The 23,662-nt window shown below is 27.6% G+C and overlaps 2 protein-coding genes across 3 annotated transcripts in view; one reads left to right on the plus strand and one right to left on the minus strand.

The window, feature by feature from the left end:
- Positions 1 to 6,211: 6,211 nt before the first annotated feature.
- Positions 6,212 to 22,795, minus strand: LOC107455019 (protein LTO1 homolog). 2 transcript variants are annotated; one of them, XR_015433244.1, is made up of 6 exons: positions 22,643 to 22,795; positions 19,963 to 20,068; positions 18,791 to 18,861; positions 16,693 to 16,807; positions 9,123 to 10,976; positions 6,212 to 8,491 (listed from the first exon to the last, which is right to left on the minus strand). XR_015433244.1 is itself a non-coding variant. In XM_016072417.4 (5 exons), exons 1-5 carry the CDS (start codon positions 22,699 to 22,701, stop codon positions 10,884 to 10,886), a joined length of 444 nt encoding a protein of 147 aa, XP_015927903.1. In that variant the 5' UTR covers positions 22,702 to 22,795; the 3' UTR covers positions 7,504 to 10,883. The 2 variants fall into 2 exon arrangements, 1 of the variants encoding a protein (XP_015927903.1); XM_016072417.4 differs by having other exon boundaries at positions 7,504 to 10,976.
- Positions 22,796 to 22,845: 50 nt separating this feature from the next.
- The window catches only part of LOC107455027 (kelch domain-containing protein 3), a 36,435-nt gene continuing 35,618 nt past the window's right edge, over positions 22,846 to 23,662 (plus strand). Inside the window, exon 1 of the mRNA XM_087161875.1 lies at positions 22,846 to 23,006. The gene's annotated coding sequence lies outside the window, so the exon portion shown is untranslated. The remainder of the gene's footprint in view (positions 23,007 to 23,662) is intronic.

A 23,662-nucleotide genomic window follows, 5' to 3' on the forward strand; every position in this document is an offset into this window, starting at 1 on the left:
TTATTTGTAAACATAGCTTATTTGTTGTTTTAAATTAGTATCATATATGTTTGTTAGTATTAAAAATATCTTGCAGAAAGATATTAGTGCTAGAGAGTTTAGTCGCGGACAGCTCAAAAAAATTCTGCCACAGGGATATTGTGAATAACAAAGAATCGTATACAATCTGCCGGTTTGTAACTATAAAGTGAACAGATTCTGAATTCTTGAGTTTAATAGTTCATCAATTGTTATAAGTTTCTTCTGCTGTTAAACAAATACTAGAATTTTATCATTGCTTAGCAAAGAATTGCAAATTTGCAGTTCGATTAGCGACCTCATGTCATAAAGAGGTTTGAAAAGAACTACATTAGCAGTTTTAGGGTCTGATAGCGAACTAGAGAGGGATCGCTATAATAAAAGAATACCTATACAATGTCTATGTACTCGGGTGTGTGAGCCGATTAAGTAATGACGAAAAAAAGTACTATTTCAATGAATAATGTTGAAATCTCTATTGTGGTCATTTTGACCGCTGTGGTTGTTCTGCATAGAACTTTGTTTTATACATTTATTACAGAGTGCTTATTTTTGATTTACGTTTTTTAAAACCCCTTTAAGGTGCTTTTTTTTGTGGGTTTGTAAAAAGTGCATAATTTTCTGTCTTTTACTAAGAGAGTTTTTTTCTTTGCCGTAATATCGTTCTAAATAACAAAAAAATGCACAATTTTCTCTGCAATATTTGTCAAAAACTAGTTATTTTATCATAATAAAGTTTTTGAACTTTATAGATTTTACGTTTATAAATTAAGAACTTTACACAATAGAAAGAAATAAATTTTATGACTGCACAAATCCTGATTTTTTTTGAAAAGTGATTAAAAATATTTTTTGAGTGCTAAAAAAGTACTTAAAAGGTGTTGGAAAATCTGGCTATGCACCCTGTATTATGCAACCTAATTTTTCAGTGTGGCCAATCTCCTTGAAAACCTGGAATTATCAAGGAATTATTTTTGTACTGGAAAAATCAGGGATCTTTAATAAAAAAGCTGGAACTTTTTTCTTAATTTTACTAATTTAAATTAAAATTATTTTACTAATTTATATTATTAATTTAATAAATAAAATCAATTTACCATCTGTTATACCCACTTTTAGACAAAAATTTCTTGCCAAACAGTTGAAATACCATCAACTTAGCAGTATTTTGCTTGCATTAAAATTTGTTCCATTATAACCCTGTTAAACTAGAATGCCACATGAAACTCTCCCATGATTGCAAAATGAATAAGAGAATCCTTCCACTTCTTTAGGAGACTATAGGACTAGGCAGTATAGGAAAGGCTAAGATTGTGCAAGAAAGTGTTGGGATATTTGCTATTTATAAAAGTATGTGGGCTGAACCCATTTATCGTTTGACAAAATGATTAAAAATGGTTTTTGGAGAATCTTTAACTTTTCTAAAATTCTCCAAAAATTAGTTGGTCATAATATAACAATAGATTTTTTCTTGCAATCTTTTTCTGAAAGCGTTTGTGCTTTCATCCAATGAAATAGATGAATTATTTTTTCTCAGCAAAGCAAACCAAGCGCGCATTTTCTTATAATCGCTAACAGCAATGTTTGTTGACATTTCCAGGGTATCTGCTACATTTCAGATTTTCAAATTCATGACTAATTCCAAGATTTTTCATGACTTTACGAAGTTACTATTTTCTCTGACAAAAACACAACAATAAATTTAAAAAAGTATTATAATAACATTAAATGAAATGATTAGTATAACAAAAACTGTTATACTCTGCATCTTCATATTTATAGATTTCAAATTTAAAAAAAAAAGAGTAAAGGAAGAGTTGAAGCAATAAAATAGCTGAAAAAAATACAAAAGCAAATAATATTTTTTCTTTTTTTTTTCAGTAGAATTATACTCTAAAAATACTTTTCTTGTTCATCAGAAACGAAAGAAATACTCCAGATTTTTCTGTTCTCATTTCGGAATTTTAAAAAAATTGCCAATGACTGGCTGGCTTCAGCTAGAATTTTAAATTGATGAAACAAAATAAATAAATAATAAAAATTCTGAAATCACAGAAGTTTAAAAGATAATTCACTCTGGAAATAACGTTTTTTCTTTCATTTCTTTGCAAGAACACCATAATTTTTAAAGAACATGATAAAAAACATTTTTTATTTTAATAAAATATGACTGTGAGTGGGGATTTTGTTACAAATTCAGATATTTGAAACACCCTGAAATGGGAGGGGAGGGGGGGGGTAAATTCTATTTAAAAAAATTAGATTCTTCGGCGACGTAAATCCATGACTTTCCATGATTTTTTTTAAAAAAATAGTTAAAACCATGACATTTCATAACAAATTTTGCTCAACATTGAAATTCATGACTTTCCAGGTGTGCGGATTACCCTGCATTTCTTGCAGCGATGGTAATTTTCTTGATTTCATTTTCAACTTTTATAACATATTTTAATTAAAAGAGGTTCTTTTAAGAACCAACAACATATTAACATTTAATTTTACTGTTTTGATGGTAAATATTTAATTTTTGATTCAAAATTAGAATTGTGTAGTAATCACAACGTCGAGAGTTGGTAAATGTTTGCATTCCCAAAGATGATATTTCCGAAACTGTTTCTCCTTTTATTCTAAAAAGCTGACAAAAACTAAGTAATGTATGGGAAACATGTTAAATGATGAAGAAACATAGAATATAAAAAATTCTTATTCACATGTGTAGGAAGAAGTAAAACGAAATTTTTTTTTTTTTGTTCTGCACTGTGCAAGTTTCCAATTGCAAAAATAATATATTCCTATACATATTATTTTCTCCACATCTATCATAATTTTGTAAAAATTAAAGTTGTTCCAAAATATTAAACATTTGAAAAATAAAAAACAAAATCTTACAATATTAAAATAAATTTAGTCTAATTTTTTCACAATGATATACTTTTTTTTTTTTATAATCATCGCTGAACAGCTGTCCCAATTTTTGAGTTTACGACTACTATTGTACAACTCGGTATACTTGTAGTTTTTAATTCGATCCAGAAGACAAGGTAACTCCTACATCAAGTATTAGGAGAAATTTTTCCTTCGTGGAGGACTAAAAAAATAACATTTAAAAGATATAAAATACTTTATAATAGTGACGTTTTTCTTATACTTTAACCGAAAAAAAAAGACACATTGACCTGGAAATTTCAGGGAAATTTAAAAACCGATTTGAGTGGCCACCCTATTTTTCTATAATGCTTTTAAAAACCTCTAAAAGTTATGGATGTCTAGTAAGCTGGTATAATTACTTTAGTAATTCCTCCACCTTTCAAAGATAATTTGCAGTCAAAAGTACCGTACTGGTTGTTTTTAAATAAGAAAAAAGAAAATCTCTTTTATGTTTTCTTGTAAAGCTTTGTTTACCCGACGTGAATTAAGAAAGTTTCATAAATAATGTATTGAAGCAAATTATAGATTTTTATCTTTCATTCAGATTTCTAGATAAAAGATTCAATACTGAACTTAGGCTTTAAAAAGCATTAAGTCTTAAAGCCCAATTACATATCATACATGTTCTTAAAAGTCAAAAGTTTTTAAATAATTTTTTTTTAAATCTAAAACATATGAAGGAATTTTGTTTTTAAGAGATATTTTTAAAGGCTACTTCAGAAAAAACTGATTTAATCCCCAAACATAATGATGTTTTCAAAAAATTAAAGAATAAATGAGAAAGCATTACATGTCATGAAAAGTTATCTTCTAATTGTAATTGAAAATATGATCTGAGTTATATCTTACAAAAATGTAATAAATTGAAACAGAAGTGCAATATGTAAATGGTAGAATTAAAATAACATATACATTTCAAAATATGTATGACAAAACAGTTCAGTTTATTTTATGCTTGCTTCAGTTTACAAATATTGATTCCAAAAAAAAAAAAAAATTAATTAATAAAATTATACTGTTTGTTATTTAAATGTGAGGCTAAATAAATATTTTTGGAATTTTAGTTATATTATGGATGGCAAAACTTTGGCAGTAGAAGGTTAGCTTATTTTACAAATCATAAAAATTTAGCACAGTTAAATCAGTTTGTATGTAATTTACATCAATAATACATTTATTTGCAGAGGATAAATTCAATCCAATAACTAATTGATAACATTAAAATACTTATTTTAAACCATAATGAAGTACATAAATATTTATCACAACATACTTTGAACAAAGTAGTAACACGGATGACTTGTAGTTATTTCTATTTAACGACGAAAATGAAATCATGTTTGTGTACAGAGCTTCCAACTATTACGCTCTTTGTGAAATATTTACAAAGACTATTAAGATCTAAAGGCTTCAGAACATTTTACAAGCCTTACCAAGAGGGGGCTAGAAGATAGAGATGTACTTTTAAATCAAATTTACTATACAATAAATAATACATTAACTTAGCTGCCATTAGAAGAAACTTTCCTAAAAAGCGTAGAAAGTTGGAAGTCCTGTAACTAAAAGTTGAAAATATTTTCAAGATTTTTGTTACACAATAGTAAACAAATTTAAGATTTCTCCAACGGCTTAAGAATAAAAAGAAACATTTCACACTTATATGGTAATTTTTTCAGTGGCCAGTCTATATACTTTCTATAAAACTAAACCTTTTAACACGATGAAACATCAATTTATAAATATCTAACACATTTTGCAGGCCTTTCTTAAATTAAAGGTTCAGACAGTCAATTGTCTAGAATCATTTTAACTTTCAGTCATTTATTTGTACATTAAACAGGGTGCGTAGCCAAATTTCTCAACAAAAAATAAGCACCTTTAAGGTACTTTTCAAGCAATCAAAAAATATTTTTAAGCGCTATATGCATTAACATGCAAAATAATTTTCAAAGACTTTACATGATCATGATAAAATAACTAGTTTCTGACAAAGAACTCTTTTCTTGATAATATTAGCAACCATAAAAAGATCGAGAGATTTTTTGGTTCTATTTCAGAGGGTGGAAAATGAAGTCTGAAATTTAGAATATTTTACAAAATTCAGCTGAGTTGTACATGAGAGTGCAAGAATCTCACCGACCCGAAATCAGTAGACGCACATCTGACTTCCTTGTTTTGCATAAAACATGCAACATACGTTATGGACTGACGAAATGCCGGCCGAAATAGATTGTAGTTGAATGAATTTTGAAGATGTTGAATAGAGCAATGGGGAAACCATGCCTTTGCATAACACACAGTGAAAATCTATACGGTAAAGAAAATAAATCTCATTTTCGAAAAAGAAAAATTAAGCACTTTTTAAAAACACTCAATAAAAAAAGCACCTTTAAGTACTTTTTAAAAACGCTATGCACCATGTTAAAAATGGGGAGGGAACATTTATATTTAAACGTTTTCCTCTACACAAAATCCATATCTTCTGCATAAATACTTAATTTGATTAATGGTGAACAATTTTTTGTAATTAAATTTGAAGTCATTTCATGGCTATTGCGAATATATAACAGTGCAACATTACAAAATTTGACTACACATTGTATCATCCATGGAACCTTTTGAACAAGTGTCTAAACCAACGGTGGACCATGGTCTAGTTTGTTAAAAATTGGACAGCTAAGAATTTTTTGAAAGTTTAAATTACTCCAATAAATTATGAACATTAGTAAGGAATACAAGTTTTTTCTTATTAAATAAAATTGTGTAAAGTATCCAAATATCTCAAAAAATTACTTGCTGAACCTGCTTTGTACAATATCCATTAAATATTGTTAACAAATATATACAATTGTTATGCAGGGAAAAAATCTGAGTCAAAATTTTTTTTCATAATTTGCATTTAAAGCAAATCTAAATTCTAATTCAAAAATTATAAACTATATTAAACATTTAATAAAGATTATTTAATAATTTTTAAAAAAAATATTTAATAAATTTTGTCATAATTTAAAATATATTTAAGGTAGTCAGAATCTTGAAAAAGATAGAAAAACTCATTAATTTTCTTAATTGTATGAAAATTATTAATATTCTTAATTGTACGATCACAGGGTTGCTCATACTGATGTCAGATTTTATTTATTTATTTTTTAAAGTCTATCAGAGAATAAATTGCTAAACCAAGATCAATAACAATTTGCATCACATGGTATGCATCTTTCGTTATACCTATATTCTTCATCAACAACAGTCACGTAACACCAAATGCAGAAAGTTTCTTTTATTCCAAAACTAAAAATTATTTCACACTTATTTTGCATTTTGTTGATTCTTTTTACTTCAACAAATTATTATTAAGATCATGTATTTAAAACAAGCTGAAACTGTACTTTAATTATCTTGTCCTTTCAAATATAAAAAATACATAGTAGAAAAACATATATAAAAAAATACAAAATATTGTAATCAACAAAGCTTTCAACTTAAAGCATATTAACCAGAAAAAAAATTGTCAGCAAAAAAAAAATAGCAAGTAGTAAACTGAAATTAAAAAAGAACAAAAACACCTCAAAAGAAAAGGAAAAAACTTAAAGAAAAATTAACACTCGATCAAACATTTCTTAAAAACTTCGTTTATAAACTTTATTGCAGGTAAAAGATGCAAACTATCCTTTAATGAGAAAAAAAAATTAGATTTTATTTTTAAAATCTCAGGCACTATTTTCTCTACCTCTACACTAGGAGACTTCAATTTCTTGAGCAAGGGTCACATCAAATAATTTAGGAAACCCACCATCTGTTACATACAATAATAAAGTCGAAGAAATTCGTCAGCACGATGAAGATAACAGCCAATTTTATTGCGGGTTACTAAGCTTAAACATTTCTAGACTATTAGAATTTTGTTAAAAACTGAAATGAAATTATATTTAAATCAATTTCTTGTATCCTTTTTCGTTGGTCCCAAAACAAGCAAAATATAAATACACTAAACATACATGCAAGCTAAAAAAAATGACATTGAAATCATAGAGTCCATTTGAAGACTCGTTTTTGCTTTACTAAAGCATCAATATTTTGTATTACATTTGCAATTGACATTTTCAAAGAATCCTCCAAATGTTGATCGATCAAACATTTACTTGTTTTTGATTTTGAAATTTCTGATCAAATTAGACTGATTGAAAGTTGTTACTGTTAGTCTGTGGACTATTAATGATGTTTTAATAATTCAGCATTAACCATAAATTTTGGACGACTAGTCATAATTTAAAATATTCTTTTATTGAACTAGTTTCAAACTAAATGAGATAATTCAATCAAACACTAAAATATCATCAGGCCATTCTGTTAAAAATCCCTTATCTAGGAATCTACTATGTTTTTAAATTTTATTTCAGATTAGTGCAATCTAGTTTAAGGCAACCCAATTTTTTAATGAAAATTCGATACACCTCACAAAGTGACAGAAAATTTGAATAATAAAAGAATGCATTATAGGGAAAAAATATACATTTTCAACAGAAGAAGAAGAAAAATATATTTACAACATTAACTAAATAATTACATCTAGTTTTATTATACACCTTACATTATTTACAATAGCATTGTGGCACATTATATTAACTTATTGCCACATTTATATTTGATTATATAACTCAATGTAAGATTTAATGAATGAATTTACATAGATTTCACTCAAAATATATAAGTAGTACAAGTATTTTTAATAATTTTAAACATTTACACTGACAAAAGAAGCATATAGTATCAAAAATACTATAATTTTTACAATTTTTATTAGATATTTCTGATAATTAGATCATTTTTAATAAATTCAAATATTTAGAAGCATAACTTAATTCAATGATAAGAATAAATTTTCATTGATATTAGTTTTCTCAGCAACAATTAAAACTAGTCAGGAATGTATACTAAACTGCTCTCAAAAGTGTAAGTCAAATAAATGTGAAAACATATATAACGCAATTTAGTAATGACAGACATATAAATGGCTCTAGTAACACCAAAATACATTTTCAGAAAATAGCAGTTATTATGCTCCTAAACTTAATGCCTTCAATTTTCTTCTGATTAGATTTTAAATTTAGTAGCCCATATTAATGAACAAGGAGCAGCTATTCATTTCCAAAACTGATCTAATAATTCCTGAAAGGTGTCATATGAACCCATTTCAAAGTAACCTCTAACCAATGAACTGCACTTTTGTGCTTGTCACTAAAATTTTTAAAAACAACTTTTAAAGTCCTCTTTTGGAATGTTTTTTAAACTTTAACATTGTTAATGTCTTCCACATCCATAAACTTTGGTCCTTTAGCAAATTTTTAACTTTAGAAACAAAAAAATTTGCCAGAATAGAGTGTGAATCATCTCCAAAACTTTTGAAACCAAAAAACTAAGTTAAGAAGCAAGGTTTAACGATATTGTAACTTATTCAGAAAACCCCAACGTCAGAATTAAAGAGCATTCCAAACGAAGATTTCAAAACTTGTTTCTGAAAGTTTTACAGCCAAGTACAGGGTATCTGCTACACTTAAAACTTTTCATGACTCATTCCAAGAACTTTTCATGACTTAACGAAGTTACTATTTTCTCCCGACAAAAACAGAATAATAAATTATATATTTTTTTTTTCTGCAGAATTATATTCTAAAGATACTTTTCTTGTTCATCAGGAAGGAAAGAAATACTCCTGATTTTTCTGTTTTCATTTCGGAATTTTAAAAAAAAAATTGCCAGTGACTGGCTCGATTCAGCTAGAATTTTGAATTGATAACATAAAAAAAAATAAAAAAAATTCTGAAATCACAGAAGTTTAAAAGATACTTCGCTCTAGAAATTATGTTTTTTTCTTCATTTTTTGAAAGAACACCATAATTTTAAAGAACATGATAAAAACCTTTTACATTTTAATAAAATATGACTGTGAGTGGGGATTTTGTGACAAATTCAAATATTCGGAACACCATAAAACCTTCCATTCCGGGGGGGAATTCCATTATAAAAATAAAAATTTTTGGCGACCTAAATCCATGACTTTCCGTGATTTTTTTTAAAAAATAGTTAAATTCATGAAAAATTTTGTTCAATACCGAAATTCATGACTTTCCATTGTTTCTCATGTCTTTCCAGGTGCGCGGATACCCTGCAAGTACAGAAGTGCAAGACATCAGGTAGAGGTCATTTTAAAATACACTAAATGAGTATCCCTGGAAGCATGAAACCTTACAGCAACCTTGTGTCAGAATTTTCTTTTTATTGTTACAAAAATGTTTCTAATAAAAACCTTTTTTCAATAAAGCAAAAATATGGCAGTTTAAAACCTTTTATCCTCAAAGGATTAAAAATTATTTTCTTAAAGCTTTTTTTAAAAAGTATTGTCACTTAAGTAAAATAGTCATTTAGGTCCATAATGACGCTTCACCTGAGGTCACACTAGCGATAGAATCAAATTGCTTTGTTCATTAAAATTTCATGACAAGGTAGATTTTAGCTGAGCATATAAGACACTGCAAAAAGAAACCTTATAATGACCTAGATTTAAGATTATTTTCCCCTTAAGACTAGCTTTATTCAAGGATTTTTTCACGCTTGAAAACCTTATGACAACTTCGATTAAAGGTTTTAATATAGAAGGTTGTTTTCCAAGGTTTTGAATTAAGGGTAATGTGGGTAGAATAGAGGAGATTTTCACAGATCTTGTTTTAAAGTTAGAAGGTTTACTTGTAAACTGCACAAAAAACCTTTTTAGGTTTACATTAAAAGGATTTTGCAGATTCAAAATAAACCATATTTTGGTATCTGGGTTATGTTTCTGCTGTATTTCCAAGAGTTATTAAATCAGTCATAGACATTTATAGCTACACCCTGTAATTTCTTACGTTTATAGTTTTTGTTGATAAACTTTGGTTTTCTAAGGCATTTGTGTGAATGTATGATCATATTCACAGGATGTTCAAATGACATCGTTTCCATCGCTGACACTGCACAGTTATGTAAATTATATGCCTCGTCCTTACAATGAGTTACATTTTCATGCTAAAAACAAATTCTAATGGTGAGGTATCATTGATTGCTCTTTGTATTCATATGATTTAGGAACCTCACATTTAAATTAGAACTTTTTCTTCGTGCAGAAGCAACAAAAATTTCCCTGCCCATCCAATTAAGTTTCTGTACCTTAATAAAAAATTAAAAATTTTTACAGGTAGTTTCCCTCAAATGAATTTTAAATTTTTGTTCACTTCAGTATATGAAGCTTGGAGCAGCCAAAGTGATCCGACCATACCGATCGCCTGGTAAATGCACCTAGTTAAGGGTACAGGCACTTTTTTAAGGGAAAAAAAATAATTGGAATGGGAGATTACATTGATTTTCTAATCAAACGAGATCTAGCATCATATGCTCATGATTTTCAATCCATGTAATTGAGCAACTGTCATCTTTGAAAGGCTTATTGAAGATAGTATATTTAAATCATCTTTATTTTTTTGAAAATCGCATAACATATTTTGTCTTTCCATCATACGATGGATTGAGTTATTGGTTTTTCCAAGTTTTTTTTAATGAATATTCTTAATAAGATTCTTTTCATAAAAGGTTGAAACAAGTGATTGGGTTCAGGCTTAAAACCCCACTTGGAGAAAAAGTGATAGATATTAATGATATAGAAATTAATGATAATTTTTTTTTAAATCAAAGGCAACTAATTAATAGAAATCATTTAACTATGTGTAAGCAATAATATTTTTGCACTAGCAAGTTCATGAAATTGAATTGTTCAACTTTTTGCAGAAACATTTTCTAATTGCTAACAGAACATTTTCACATACTCATCATCCATTGATTGCTTTGATTGACTTTTTTTGGCACAAAACAAAAACACCCTTTTGTCCAATACAGATAGAGAGGAAAAGTCAAAAAGAGAGTTCATCAGGACGAGGCTGTGTTTGAGTAGATGGCTTCATTTCAGTTACATATTCTGTCTCTACATTCAGCAGAGATATCACCTACAAATAGTTTCACAAGATTTTCAATTAACAAATTTCTCCAAATAATAATAATATTTTCAACACAAAGTCAACATATTCACAAATGAAAGTTTTCTTGATTACTATTGAAGTTTTCTTGATTACTGGAAGATGATTACTATTTTTCATAAAACTAATTAAAAGACAAGAGTATTTAAGTTTTTAATTGCAGAGTATCTACTACATTTTAGATTTTCAAATCCATGACTAATTCCAAAATTTTTTCGTGACTTAACGTAGTTATTATCTTCTCTGACAAAAAGCACAACAATAAATTTTAAAAAAGCATTATAATAACATTAATTGAAATGACAGGTATAACCAAAACTGATATATACTCTGCATCTTCATATTTATAGATTTCAAATTTAAAAAACAGAGTAATGAAAGAGTTAAAGCAATAAAATAGTTGAAAAAAATACAAAAGCAAATAATTTTTTCTTTTTTTTTCTGCAGAATTATATTCTAAAGATACTTTTAATGTTTATAAGAAAGAAAGAAATACTCTGGTTTTTTCTGTTTTCATTTCGGATTAAAAAAAAAATTGCTAATGACTGCTTGCATCAGCTAGAATTTGAAATTGATAAAATAAATAAAACAAAAATTCTGAAATCACAGAAGTTGAAAAGACAGTTCACTCTAGAAATGTTTTTTCTTTCATTTTTTGAAAGAACACCATAATTTTTAAAGAAGATGATAAAAACATTTTATATTTTAGTAAAATATGACTGTGAGTGGGGCTTTTGTTACAAATTCAGATATTTGGAACATAATGAAATTTTTGGGGGGTTAAATTCCATTTTAAAAATTAGAATTTTCCGTGACCTAAATCCATGACTTTCTAATGATTATTTTAAAAAAATAGTTAAAAATCATGACAAATTTTGTTCAATACCAAAATTCATGGCTTTCCATGATTTCACATGACTTTCCAGGCGCACAGATACCCTTTAATTAGTTTTATAAAATACTTTTCTAGGGTTTTGAAATATATAATGATAGGCATAGATAAATCATAATACATAAAGGTAAAAGAATGAAGGAAAAAAAAACATTTCAAAACCATATAGTAAATGTCTGTAGTATTTTATAACTTATCTTATAATAAGCACAACACATGGAGTTTCCTAAAGACAGGTACTCTAAGAATATTAATTCTGTTAGATGAGTACCTTCAAAACAAGTAACGCCCTTTTTTTTAATCATGCAGTTAACTGAGCTGCAGTTCACCATCATGATAGAAGAGGTATCACCTTAAAAGTATGAAACTGTTATTTCTCAAAATAATTGATGAGGCCAGTTAAATATCAGCACAATCAATACTTTAACCAATTATTCCATAGAATAACAATCAATCTAGTTTTGAAGTAAATAAAATTGTTACAATTTACACTTTAACTAGTTATTTAAAAGAATAGTAAATGATCTATCATTAAAGTATAAAACATGATAGATCAATGTTTGTTTTTTCATAATGCGAGGCTCCAATTTATCTTTTGTGATATGCGATACTTTTCCTTAAGTTTTCTTATTATAGTAGAAACAAATTAGTTCATGAAATATTATTCTGTGAGTTTCTTTATGCAAACTAGGGTAGCTAAAAATCTTGATTTAATAAAAAATCAGATTTTTTTAAAAATTTAAATTAGATTTTTCTAATTTTTTTTACATTTATTTATTACAACATAAATATTATTGTATTTATAAATAATAAGATACTACATTATATTTATTTCTTGAAAATTTATTTTATTATTCGAAGCTCTCAAAAAATATATCGCTAATTCTTTATACAATTCAAAAATAATATTCCTAACTAAAATGCTTAATATTTCTGAGTAAAATGTTTAAAATAATAATAAATTGATTAATAAATATGGATAAAATTTAAAATTTATTAGAAGTTTTGAATTTTTTCCCTCTTCCTTGAATCAGTAATATGAGAGTATTATTTATTATTAAAACTGAGACAGTTTTGAAGCGTCTATTATAGGGGTGCACAACTTATTTAAGTGAAGGGCCACTAGCACAGCACATAGATTAACGAAGGGCCGCAAGCATATTTAATCAATAAGCAGCAAATATGATAATTTTTATGTAAACATTAGTGCTCTAAGCACTAAATATTTTTTTATCGGTACACTTAATAACATATTTACAGAAAATTAAATACTTTTATTTATTTGAATTTATTTAAAACTAAAAAAACAGATATTTTTTTTAAAAAACTTTTTCCATTTTTCACAATAATTAATCAAATATTTATATACATAAATATTGGGAGGGGGGATATAAATTCTAACCAAAAAAAAACTTACAGAATGAAAGCACAAGAAACAAATGCATTTTAAAAAGTAATATAAATTTAAATTAAATATTTTAATAAAAGAAAATTTATAATGTTTAAACAAAAACCAAATGAAAAGAAATTTTTCATTGCGTTCAGAAGTTCCTGCGGGCTGCACATCAACAGCCGGCAGGCCGCATATGCAGGCCATAGGTTGTGCACCCCTAGTCTATTATATAAGTGCTTAATATATGAGCATTGGGAAATAATGTATTCAGGGCTAAAATTTTATATTTGTAGCAATTTTTTTAGTGATGCTGAGATTCAAAATTTCATTATGGCTAAAATATTTGAAATTCCCCCCCCCTTAAAAGTAATATTCAATAATTGAAATTTCTAAATGCCCCTTAAAGAGTCGCAAAAAAATACGAATTAAAAACTGAGTACACTGAAATGGATATTACCCCTATTAAGAATTTACCCACTAATACTGATGTCTTAAATAATCTCATAGAAAACTCAGAAAATGATAGAAATTTTTAAAATTTAAATATCAAGATGAAGTAGACAAGAAACCTGACATACTGATGTTTGAGCTAGACATCAGCATTCAATTCACCAACCTGACTCAAACATTTTCAAAACCAAACTATAAAATACAACTAGGATAACTAATGGAAATTTAAAAATTTTCAAAAGTTCATTCAAGTTCAGCCTTAACGATGCACTTAAACAATTAATTCAATCATAATTATTTCGAAAAAGTTATTGAAATTTCTCAAGAACATTATTCTGTCCCACTAATTGGCCACAGTGATTTTTAAAATTTTCAGATGAATCTAAAGACTCATATTTTATAAAAAAGGTAGAGTTGGGTTAAAAAATAAATATAACCTATATGCATATAATTGAAGCTTGAAGGTTTGCCCCCATCAAATTAAAACTTTTTCAAATTTAAACCAAACACAAAATTGTCAGTTAATAGTATAATAAAAACTTTAAAAATAACAAATACCTAATTTTGATTAATAAAATTATCGTTTTAAATGTAGACACAGGTAGTACTTTAAATATAACTCCCAATAAAATCTTTAAAAAATTTCATGTTTAAAAGAGAAAAAAAAAACTTTGTAAAGGTAAAACAAAAGGTAATTTGCAATTTAACCAAACCTTAAATCTGAAAATTTAGAAACACAGCTAAATCAGTTCAGTTTCATATCTTAAAAACTGATTTACCTTAAGCAATATTAGATTTAAAAGCTTGAATTGAGTTTTAATTGGTGATTGATTGCGAGAAACAGGTAGTAAGGCAAAAGCGGTAGAACTTGATGACTTTTTCTGCTTATAAAAGAAAAAGACCCGTCATTACACATTTCTCCTGAAATCCATTTTAAGGATAGTAATGATAAAGAAAATAAAATGATAAATAAAAATAAGAGAATTTAAAAATAAAGAAAAGGATTCATTTTGGAAGAAAAGAACATTTTGGTCATAAATGCAATGAGAAAAAAAAAATATTGTAAAAAAAAACATTGAGAAAGATAAAATAGAAAATGGACTTAAAAATAAAAGTTTAAATAACAAAACTGAAAATAGTCTTGAATTTTCTTCACTTTTTTTGCTTATATATATAAAAAAAAAGACCTGCCATTACACATTTCTCCTGAAATCCATTTTAAGGATAGTAATGATAAAGAAAAGAAAATGATAAATAAAGATAAAGAATTTAAAAACAAAGAAAAGAAGGAATGTTAAAGAAAAGAAAATTTTGGTCACAAATGCAATGAGAAAAAAAAAGATAGTAAAAAAAAAACATTGAGAGAAATATAAAATAGAAAATGGACTTAAAAATAAAAGTTTAAATAACAAAACTGAAAATAATCTTGAATTTTCAAGTCTTCACGGGTCATAATATGATAATGGAGTGCTACATTGCGAAAGTCATGTCGACGCAATATGGCAATTTTAAGATGATAAAAAAAATTGTAAACTTCAGGAATTTTTTAAAGATTTTTGTAGAAGATGAATATGCTGTGGGAACAATTAGAATTGAACCTCAAAGAGTAATATTTATATCAAATTTACCAATTTCTCTAAAAGCTTATAAATAACAGGATGATATCAAAATAAACAAATTGAAGAATTGTTTAAGTATACCAAAATTAAAGATAGCTCTTCTCTCTATTTGGCTCCAATAACTTAAGCTTTTAAAAAGATAAAAATGAAAGAAAAAAAAGGTAAATTATGTAAAGACTTCATAAAATTAATAAATTAAATGTAGAACCATTACACAGATAGCACAGATACCACAATTCACAACTAAAATGTGACAGTCACACAGAGACTCATTTCTGAAGTCTAATATGACTTCTGTGACATTGATGTGTGGGTTTTTAAAGGTTATTACTTCCGTGCCTAAGGAGGTTATATATTCAGGATGCGTAGCCAAATCTTTCAACAAAAAATAAGCACTTTTTAAGGAGTCTAAAAATATTTTTAAGCACTATATACAATAACAAAATTCAAAATAATTTCCAGACTTTACATGATCAAAACTAGTTTCTGATAAAGAACTCTTTTCTTGATTATATTATAAAATGATCAGTAGATTTTTAAATTCCATATCAGAGGGGGTGGAAAATGAAGTTTGAAATTGAGAATAACTTGCAAAATGCAGGAGAGTTGCACATGATAGTGCAATAATTTATGACTGGTAAATTTTGATACATATTTTCCCATATATTCAAAAATAATTTTGCTATTGTAAAATCTTGGGATTAAAATAATATCCAAATTTGTCCATGGTTAAATTTCAACTTGATTTTAATAAAAACATGCATTTAACAGTAGCAGTAAAAGTTTTTTTCATTATGAGAACATTTTTGATTAGGTCCAAAAAAAAAAGTTTCACAGAGAAAAAAATGATTTATAAAAAATAAAGGTATGTCAGAATAAATTAACAACAGTGTTGAAGATAATGTTCGAATGTTTAGAATAATGTTCAGATTTTGACTTCCTGTAAAGTTTATAGAGGGCTGGTAGTTTCATTTTTAAAAACTCAGCGAAAAAAAAAAGCTTGCTTTGATATGGCGTAAGCGACCAGTTAGGCTTACTACGTTGCACTATCTGACCTTTTTGCAAAAGACAGCTTGCAGAAAAGCTCGTTTCCATAGATTGCAATGAAAACGGGGTTTGCATGAGAACTTACTTTTTTAAAAGTACTTTGTGAAATTACTGTTTTTCCTGAGCAGACCCTTTGTATGGAGTATATACACTGATGCGAGTTTAAATTAAATATGCCAAGATTGCTTATCAGACTACAGAGTTAATACCACAATAATAATACGTGAATACACATCATATTTGTTTAAAAGTTTAAAATATTATGTACCATAAAAAAATATATACCTGCTTGAATTTAGCTCTGATTTTTATGAGTTTATTTACTGATTCATCATCTTGAATATTTGTGTGAGGGAAATTCTCTGTCATTTCTTGTAATGATTTCAGTGCATTTATTTTTCTGAAATAAAAAAAAAATATGCCAATTAGAGATCTTTTATCAGAATCAGGTTCTGGATGACATAGTAGAGAATTGTATAGTCTTTGATTGAAATTGGAATTGATAGATAAGGACAACAATGGTGGTATATACAACTAACATACCTAGCAAGATCAAGCGTCTTATCAAGAATTTTATCAATGATAACCGGTTTTAAAAGTTGAAGAAATTCTTAGAAAAAGTTACCGATTGACCCCCACCATAAGGTTAACACTTTTTACTCAACATGACAGTTTTGCTGGACCTCTTTTTTAAAATTAGTACCTTTCTGGACTCCCACTATACCCTTTGCAGGGATCACGCCATTATGGATGGCCACATTTCTCACTGCAGAGCTCTTCCTTGGAATGGCTCTGCAATTATGCGTGATTTTTTAAATATGCATCTCAAGTAATTACTTTTTTGAACGCTAGATTTGCACCAAAAACATCGTTAATCAACTATTTTTTTTACAGTTATTGCAAAGAATTTTCCCCATGAGAAAATCCTGATGTTTTTACATATAATTTTTTAAGTAATGCAAAATTCAAATTGAGACTTTGATTATTCACTTTTTATTGTGACATTACCACAGTTTTTTGAACTTACTGGCAGTTGAATTTCTACAAAGTTCAAAAAGGTTTTTAAAGTTCTGGTATTTTTTTATTTGACACGTGAAATTCAAACTGCGCATTTAAATAATAAATTTTTGACACCCTCAATTTACGTCGCTAGTATTAGAGATCTATAAGGTGTTTTGATTGTTTTTAAAGCAGATATAGCGTTTGAGTTTTATGCGATTTTTAAAGAGCCTGATATATTTTTTACAAGATGGAAAATTTGAATTGCACATTTGAGTATTTACTTCTTGACGAAAGATTCTATCACATTTTTTAATAGATTTTTTGCCAGTTATTGCTATTGGTTTCCGTATAGTTTTTATAATCAGATATTTTTAATAGAATATTATTTATTACAAATTTTGAAAAGCACATGAGGAACCCCTTTTGAAGAGTCTGATTCTTGTGATTTTGTTGTAAATTAAATTGATTTTTTTCATAAATCTTTTTTTAGCAGTTACTGCCACAAATTTGATGACTTTTATTTATGTGATGATGACTAGCAAAATGTAAATACGGAAATAATTAGTGATTTTTTTGCCCTTCAAAATATGAACATATCACCCATAAATTGAAAATTAATTCTTTTATAATTATTACATTTACAATAAGAAAAATATTATATACAGATTTAAATTAGTAACATATATATTTATTACTATTAAAAATGTTTTACAGAAAGACATGAGTGCTATGGAATATTGTCACAAGGTATATATCAAAATATCCGTAATTTTTGAAAATATCAGCACTCTTGTCCCTGATTAGCCCATGGATGTACTTTCATGCAATTAAAAAACGTAAAGGCTTCAAGAAAGTGTTCGAGAAAAGTGGCTTGATAATTGTTTTCTTACCCTTGCTAATACTATAAACGCTAGAATAAAACTTCAGAAAGCTCATAAAAAATAGATTTTTGAAAAACATTGTATTGCAATGAGAAGATTATCATACAAATATGTATAAAAATTTCAATCTTGAATTTTTGCCTGTGATGTTAATATTGTAAAGCAGTGTTATGAAAATTCATTGAATTGCTTAAGATATGTCAGGTGTTACTTTGATTATAAATAATTGCCTCCTCCATAAATTATTTCTCCGCAGAACAAATCAAAGAACGACATAATCTCACTTTAAAAGATGTTAATAACATCTCTCATCTAAAAATGTTACTCAATTTCAGAGGAAGGCCTTAGCATAGGAGTAAACCTATTGCCAACTGGTTATGTGGATAGCACCTCTATTTCCTACTTAATGAGCTAAAATTAATTTTATAAATCAACTTAAAAGAAATTGAGAGTACTAAAATCATAATTAAATATGATATCACACAAAATCAATTAAATACCTTAGCTTTGCAGTTTCTTCTCCTTCTAAGACAATCATCCAAGCAATTGCAAATCCTTTATAAAACCCTATCTGTAATTAATAAGTGAAAAATTTTGTCATATTAAACTTTATTAGAACAATTTATAGTTGAAGAACAAGTTCTCATTAAACACTTTAATAAAAAGAAAATATGAAATGACACAAATTGCATAATGCATAGAGTCCCTCACATGAATACTGTATGCATTCTTTTTATCCAAGTCTACTTATATATGCAATCTAAAACTTGATCGCATTTTCTTACGTTTATGATTTTTACGGTTTTTATTATTTTGAAAATTATCCATCTAAGTTTTTCTAAATATTTGCATAATAAATATTTATTAATAAATAATATAAAAAATATTTATCAATAAAAAATATTTCATTCTCGGTAGATGGACTTCCATTATAACACATTAAAATTGAAAGGATAAATAGGAGAGATAGAAGTTCGGAAAAGATTAAATACTGGGCAATTCCATAAAAGTGTCAACTTTTATGGGAAAATCTTTTTTTATTAATTGCATATTTGGATTTTAAAAATATGTTCAAGAATAGCCAATGTTTACATTTTCCTGTTTTATTTTTGATAATTTTAAGTTTTTTGAATCTAGCAGCATTCTAAAGTAACCACATGGCTGACAAGTGAATTGTTCACATTTGTGATGAAATTGTTTTTTCAAGAACCCTTATAAAATAATGCACGTAGTACAACATTTAAAACTTAGTCTTTAAGTGATTTTAAGATTAATATATAAAACAAAAGTAACTTTATTTATGTCATTCCGTCACATGTTAAATAGCAACTGCATTTCAAAATGAAAATGTGTTTATTTTGGAATATAAAACAGATTTGGTATAAGAATCAATGAAAGATTATAAAATTTTATGCATGTGATCATTAACTTCCAATAATTAGTGTGACGGAATGACAAAATTTCCGCAATTGAATGATCCAAGATGGTTTTCTTCTTTATTTTTGAGTACCTTTTAAGAACACATACTTTTACTTTTTAGAATGACACCACAAGTACTCTACGTATGATTTTTAAACATGTGCAGTTACATCAAAAGTAGTGCTTTCATTTCCATCTTCTGGGTGAAAAATATATATTATATATATATACAATTCTATATATTAATACTTACTTCAGAGGCTATTTGTGCTCCTCGCTGAAGGCCCAGAGCATAACCTTCTTTGTAGCCTGTCTCTTCTCCTAAACTAAAACCTCGAGTAAAACCAATTTTTTGATATCTAAAACACATGCAATTTCCCATTAAAAACAATGCACATAATTCAGATTCAATATAACTACCCTAGTTGTGTCACATAAAACAAAAACAAATTAAAATTAGAGTATTTTTTTATTATTCCATTTCAAGGGCTATAAAAAAATCATCTATTATGAAGCCAATGATGCTTAGCTAATTGTGGAATCGGAACTATCTATTGAGGCAATAGTTACTAATATATAAGTACGTCGATGATAGGTCGAAATAGTATCACTTTTATTGAGAAAAAAACAAACTATTTCTGATTAAACTAATGCAATAGAAGGAGATGTGGAATTCTGATTGCTTGTTGCTCACAACTATTAAATACCTAAGCACTTTTTGTGCACACAAAATGTGCAATTCCTAATGAATCAACCAAGTAAACTTGCTGTTTTTAAACATTCCAGCACACTTAATAAAATCATAAAGTTGTATACAATTAAACCAATTTAACTTTCGAATATTAGGCCATTTAAAAATAATTATAGGGGATATATCTGTACTGTGATCTGTCGTGCCAACTACACTAGACAAGGTGCAAAGTAAATTTTAAATTTGCAAATTTTTTTAAAAGAAACATGTAGATAATTGACCTGGGATGGCTAAGAGTTAATACCGGTCAAGTTAATTCCTTCCTGTGATTTTTTTTTTTAATTTCCAGCAGGCCACTACCCAGAAGTTGCTAAGACTTGGTGATTATTCTGCCACATATCACGACATGGAAATATCCCCCACGATACAGAAATCTCTCCTCATTATTAACAAACACAATACATAAATTCAAATTTAAAATAATTTAAGCTACACCAGGTATCACGCAAAACTCTTCAAAACAATTATATTAGATCGTCCCTGATATTATATCATTTCAGGGATCATAAAAAATTGCCAAATTATTGAAACCTGCGATGCCTAGTTAATAGTGGAAATAAGCACAACTAGTATTGGGACAATGAAAATATACTATTACAGGTACTTCAGTGAGAGGTTTTTTACGACCCAACAAAATGAAATAGTACCATTTTTTATCGATAAATTTATCCTTATCTGCAGGGCCGGATTAACCTATAGGCACACTAGGCACGTGCCTACGAAAAACTTGGGAGAAAAAAAATTTGTTGACAAAAATAATTTAGCATCAAAAACAACAAGTGTATTTTGCACAAAATTATGAAGATACAAATAAAAATATAATATTTTTCGGTAATAAATTATTTTGCAGAATCTTATGATCTAATATATTACTTTTTTGCGATTTTTGGATTCAACGAAATCTTGTATTATGCTATCAAATTCCAAACTACGCAAAGTGTCGTATTCAATAGACATAAGTGCGAGCGATGCCAAACAATCTTGATTCATTGTTGAACGCAAATAATTTTTTATCAATTTTAATCTGGAGAAAGATCTTTCTCCTTCTGCATTTGATCCAAGAATCGACAAATATATTCTTAATGCAATGTGAACGTTAGGAAAAGTATTCACAAGTTTATCTTTAATTTGAGCCTTCAACATTTCTTGTGCAGACTTATGTTCATACAAATTTGAAAATAGTAAAAATTCATCTACAAAGTTTTCCTCTATTTCGGATGAGTAAATTTTCACCAAATTTTGCGCTTTTAGTTTAATCTCAGATTCTGACAAATTTTTGTGAGCAAGAAAACCGAAATTATCTACAAATCACTGTAAGCTTTACGCCTTTTAGTCATTTCTGAAATTAATACGTCTAAAATGGCGTAAATATTTCTTGTAATTAATCTCACTATGAATTTCACTGTTTTCTTTGCTGGTTTGTTGTTGTATTGTTGACGTGAAGTGTTTACATAGTTATCGATCAAACTAAGCACAATGGTATTATCGATATCAACTGCAATATTGGCAGTATGTCGGTATTGCAGATAAAGTTCGATAAACAAATTTGTAAATTAAAATCTATATTAATAAAAATGTTAAAAAATTTTAGCATATATTTTGAAAAGAGGGAAGGAGTGGGGGAAGGAGGGGAGGGCCCAAAAACGGCTATGCCTAAGGCCTACGAAAGGTATAATCCGGCTCTGCTTATCTGTTAAAAAGAGACAGTATGGGGTTCTGATTGCTTGTTTACTGCTACTATTAAGTATCCAAACACTTCTGTGTACACAAAATGAGCAATACCTAATGAATAAAATACGTTGAGAGGTTTTCAAACTTTTCAACTCATTTGGTAAAATAACAAATTTGTATAGAATTAAACCAGTTTTTTCCTTGGTTTGTCAGGCAATAATTCAGACATTAATTGCACTTAAAAATCCTTTCTAATTAGATTTACATACTGGTATCATTAGTCAAAATTTTTTTATACGTATGTACATGATTTATTAATTAATTTATAGGTACATAAATTTTTGGGAGATCCTTTATTTATAATGAATGATATATATATATACTAACGGTAATAAAAACAAAATATATGGAAATATATTTAAGCTTAAATTGTATTTCAACCAACCCTGTAAGGAATTCAAAGAGAAATATAATATTAATTTTTAAAAAGTGTAAAACATGGTTGTTTTACCGATTTTCTGCTAGAGTAATATCATCAAAAACTTCATTAATATCTCGTTCCCGTTCCATTTCTCATATCACCTCTGACCTTTCCAAAACAGTCTTCTCCCTACTTTCGTTTCTGATCGCTCGGACTCGATCTTTCTTAATATCAGCTTAACATTAAAGGAAATGAATATTGACTTTTTTTGATGGCAACATAAAAAAGGGGCCACTAGCAAGCTGCAAGCTAAACTTCGTCGTTGTTGTAATAAAGTAAAGATTGTGTTACGAAATCAACACGAAATGCTCTAGAAAGAAGAGTTACTGATGACATTTAATCCTTCTTTTATTTTATATTGTATTTTTTAATATTATATTTTCCAATTGCATAGGTATGTTTCAAGAATATATCTTTATATTAATTAGTGTAAAAATTATACTTACTGTATTTTTTTTTTCCTTTTATAAAATGCTCTGCCACTCTAAGACATCCAATCCTCTGGTTCTAGAAGATGATGCTAAACAGGCTTTAAAATATAAATGTAATGTTAAAAAGACTTTTAAATTCAAAAAATCATACAGAATGAAATTCCATTATTTGAAAATAAGCTATCATTTGAAGCCAAGTGTAGTTTGTCGTAATAATTTCAGAACTGAAATAATACATCATTGAATATAAGTAGCTCATGACTTTTAGATATTTTAAATAGAGCTATCTATTTGTGGTTGAGGTTAAACTCTTCACTTTTTCGTGAAACGAGCATGTATAAATGCTAGATCACAGCCTTGTTCCAAAATAAATATGCGTCATAATTTCTTGTTATTGTTGACTTCAATTGACACTACAACAAATTCATCAGGTGCTCTTTATTACTTATTTAAGTAGTTTCTTATGCGTAATAAACACATAATTGACACTTGCAAAAGATCCCTATTATGAATTTGTCAGCCAGGTATATTGGTTTTCAAATATTGTATCTCTTCATTTGAAAATAATAAATTGTTTTTGTTGTCTATAAATTTTAAAATTGATATAGAATTGTTTACT

Source organism: Parasteatoda tepidariorum, chromosome 4 (genome assembly GCF_982258835.1).
Source record: "Parasteatoda tepidariorum strain Cologne lab strain chromosome 4, Ptep-v5.0, whole genome shotgun sequence".
NCBI lineage: Eukaryota > Metazoa > Arthropoda > Arachnida > Araneae > Theridiidae > Parasteatoda > Parasteatoda tepidariorum.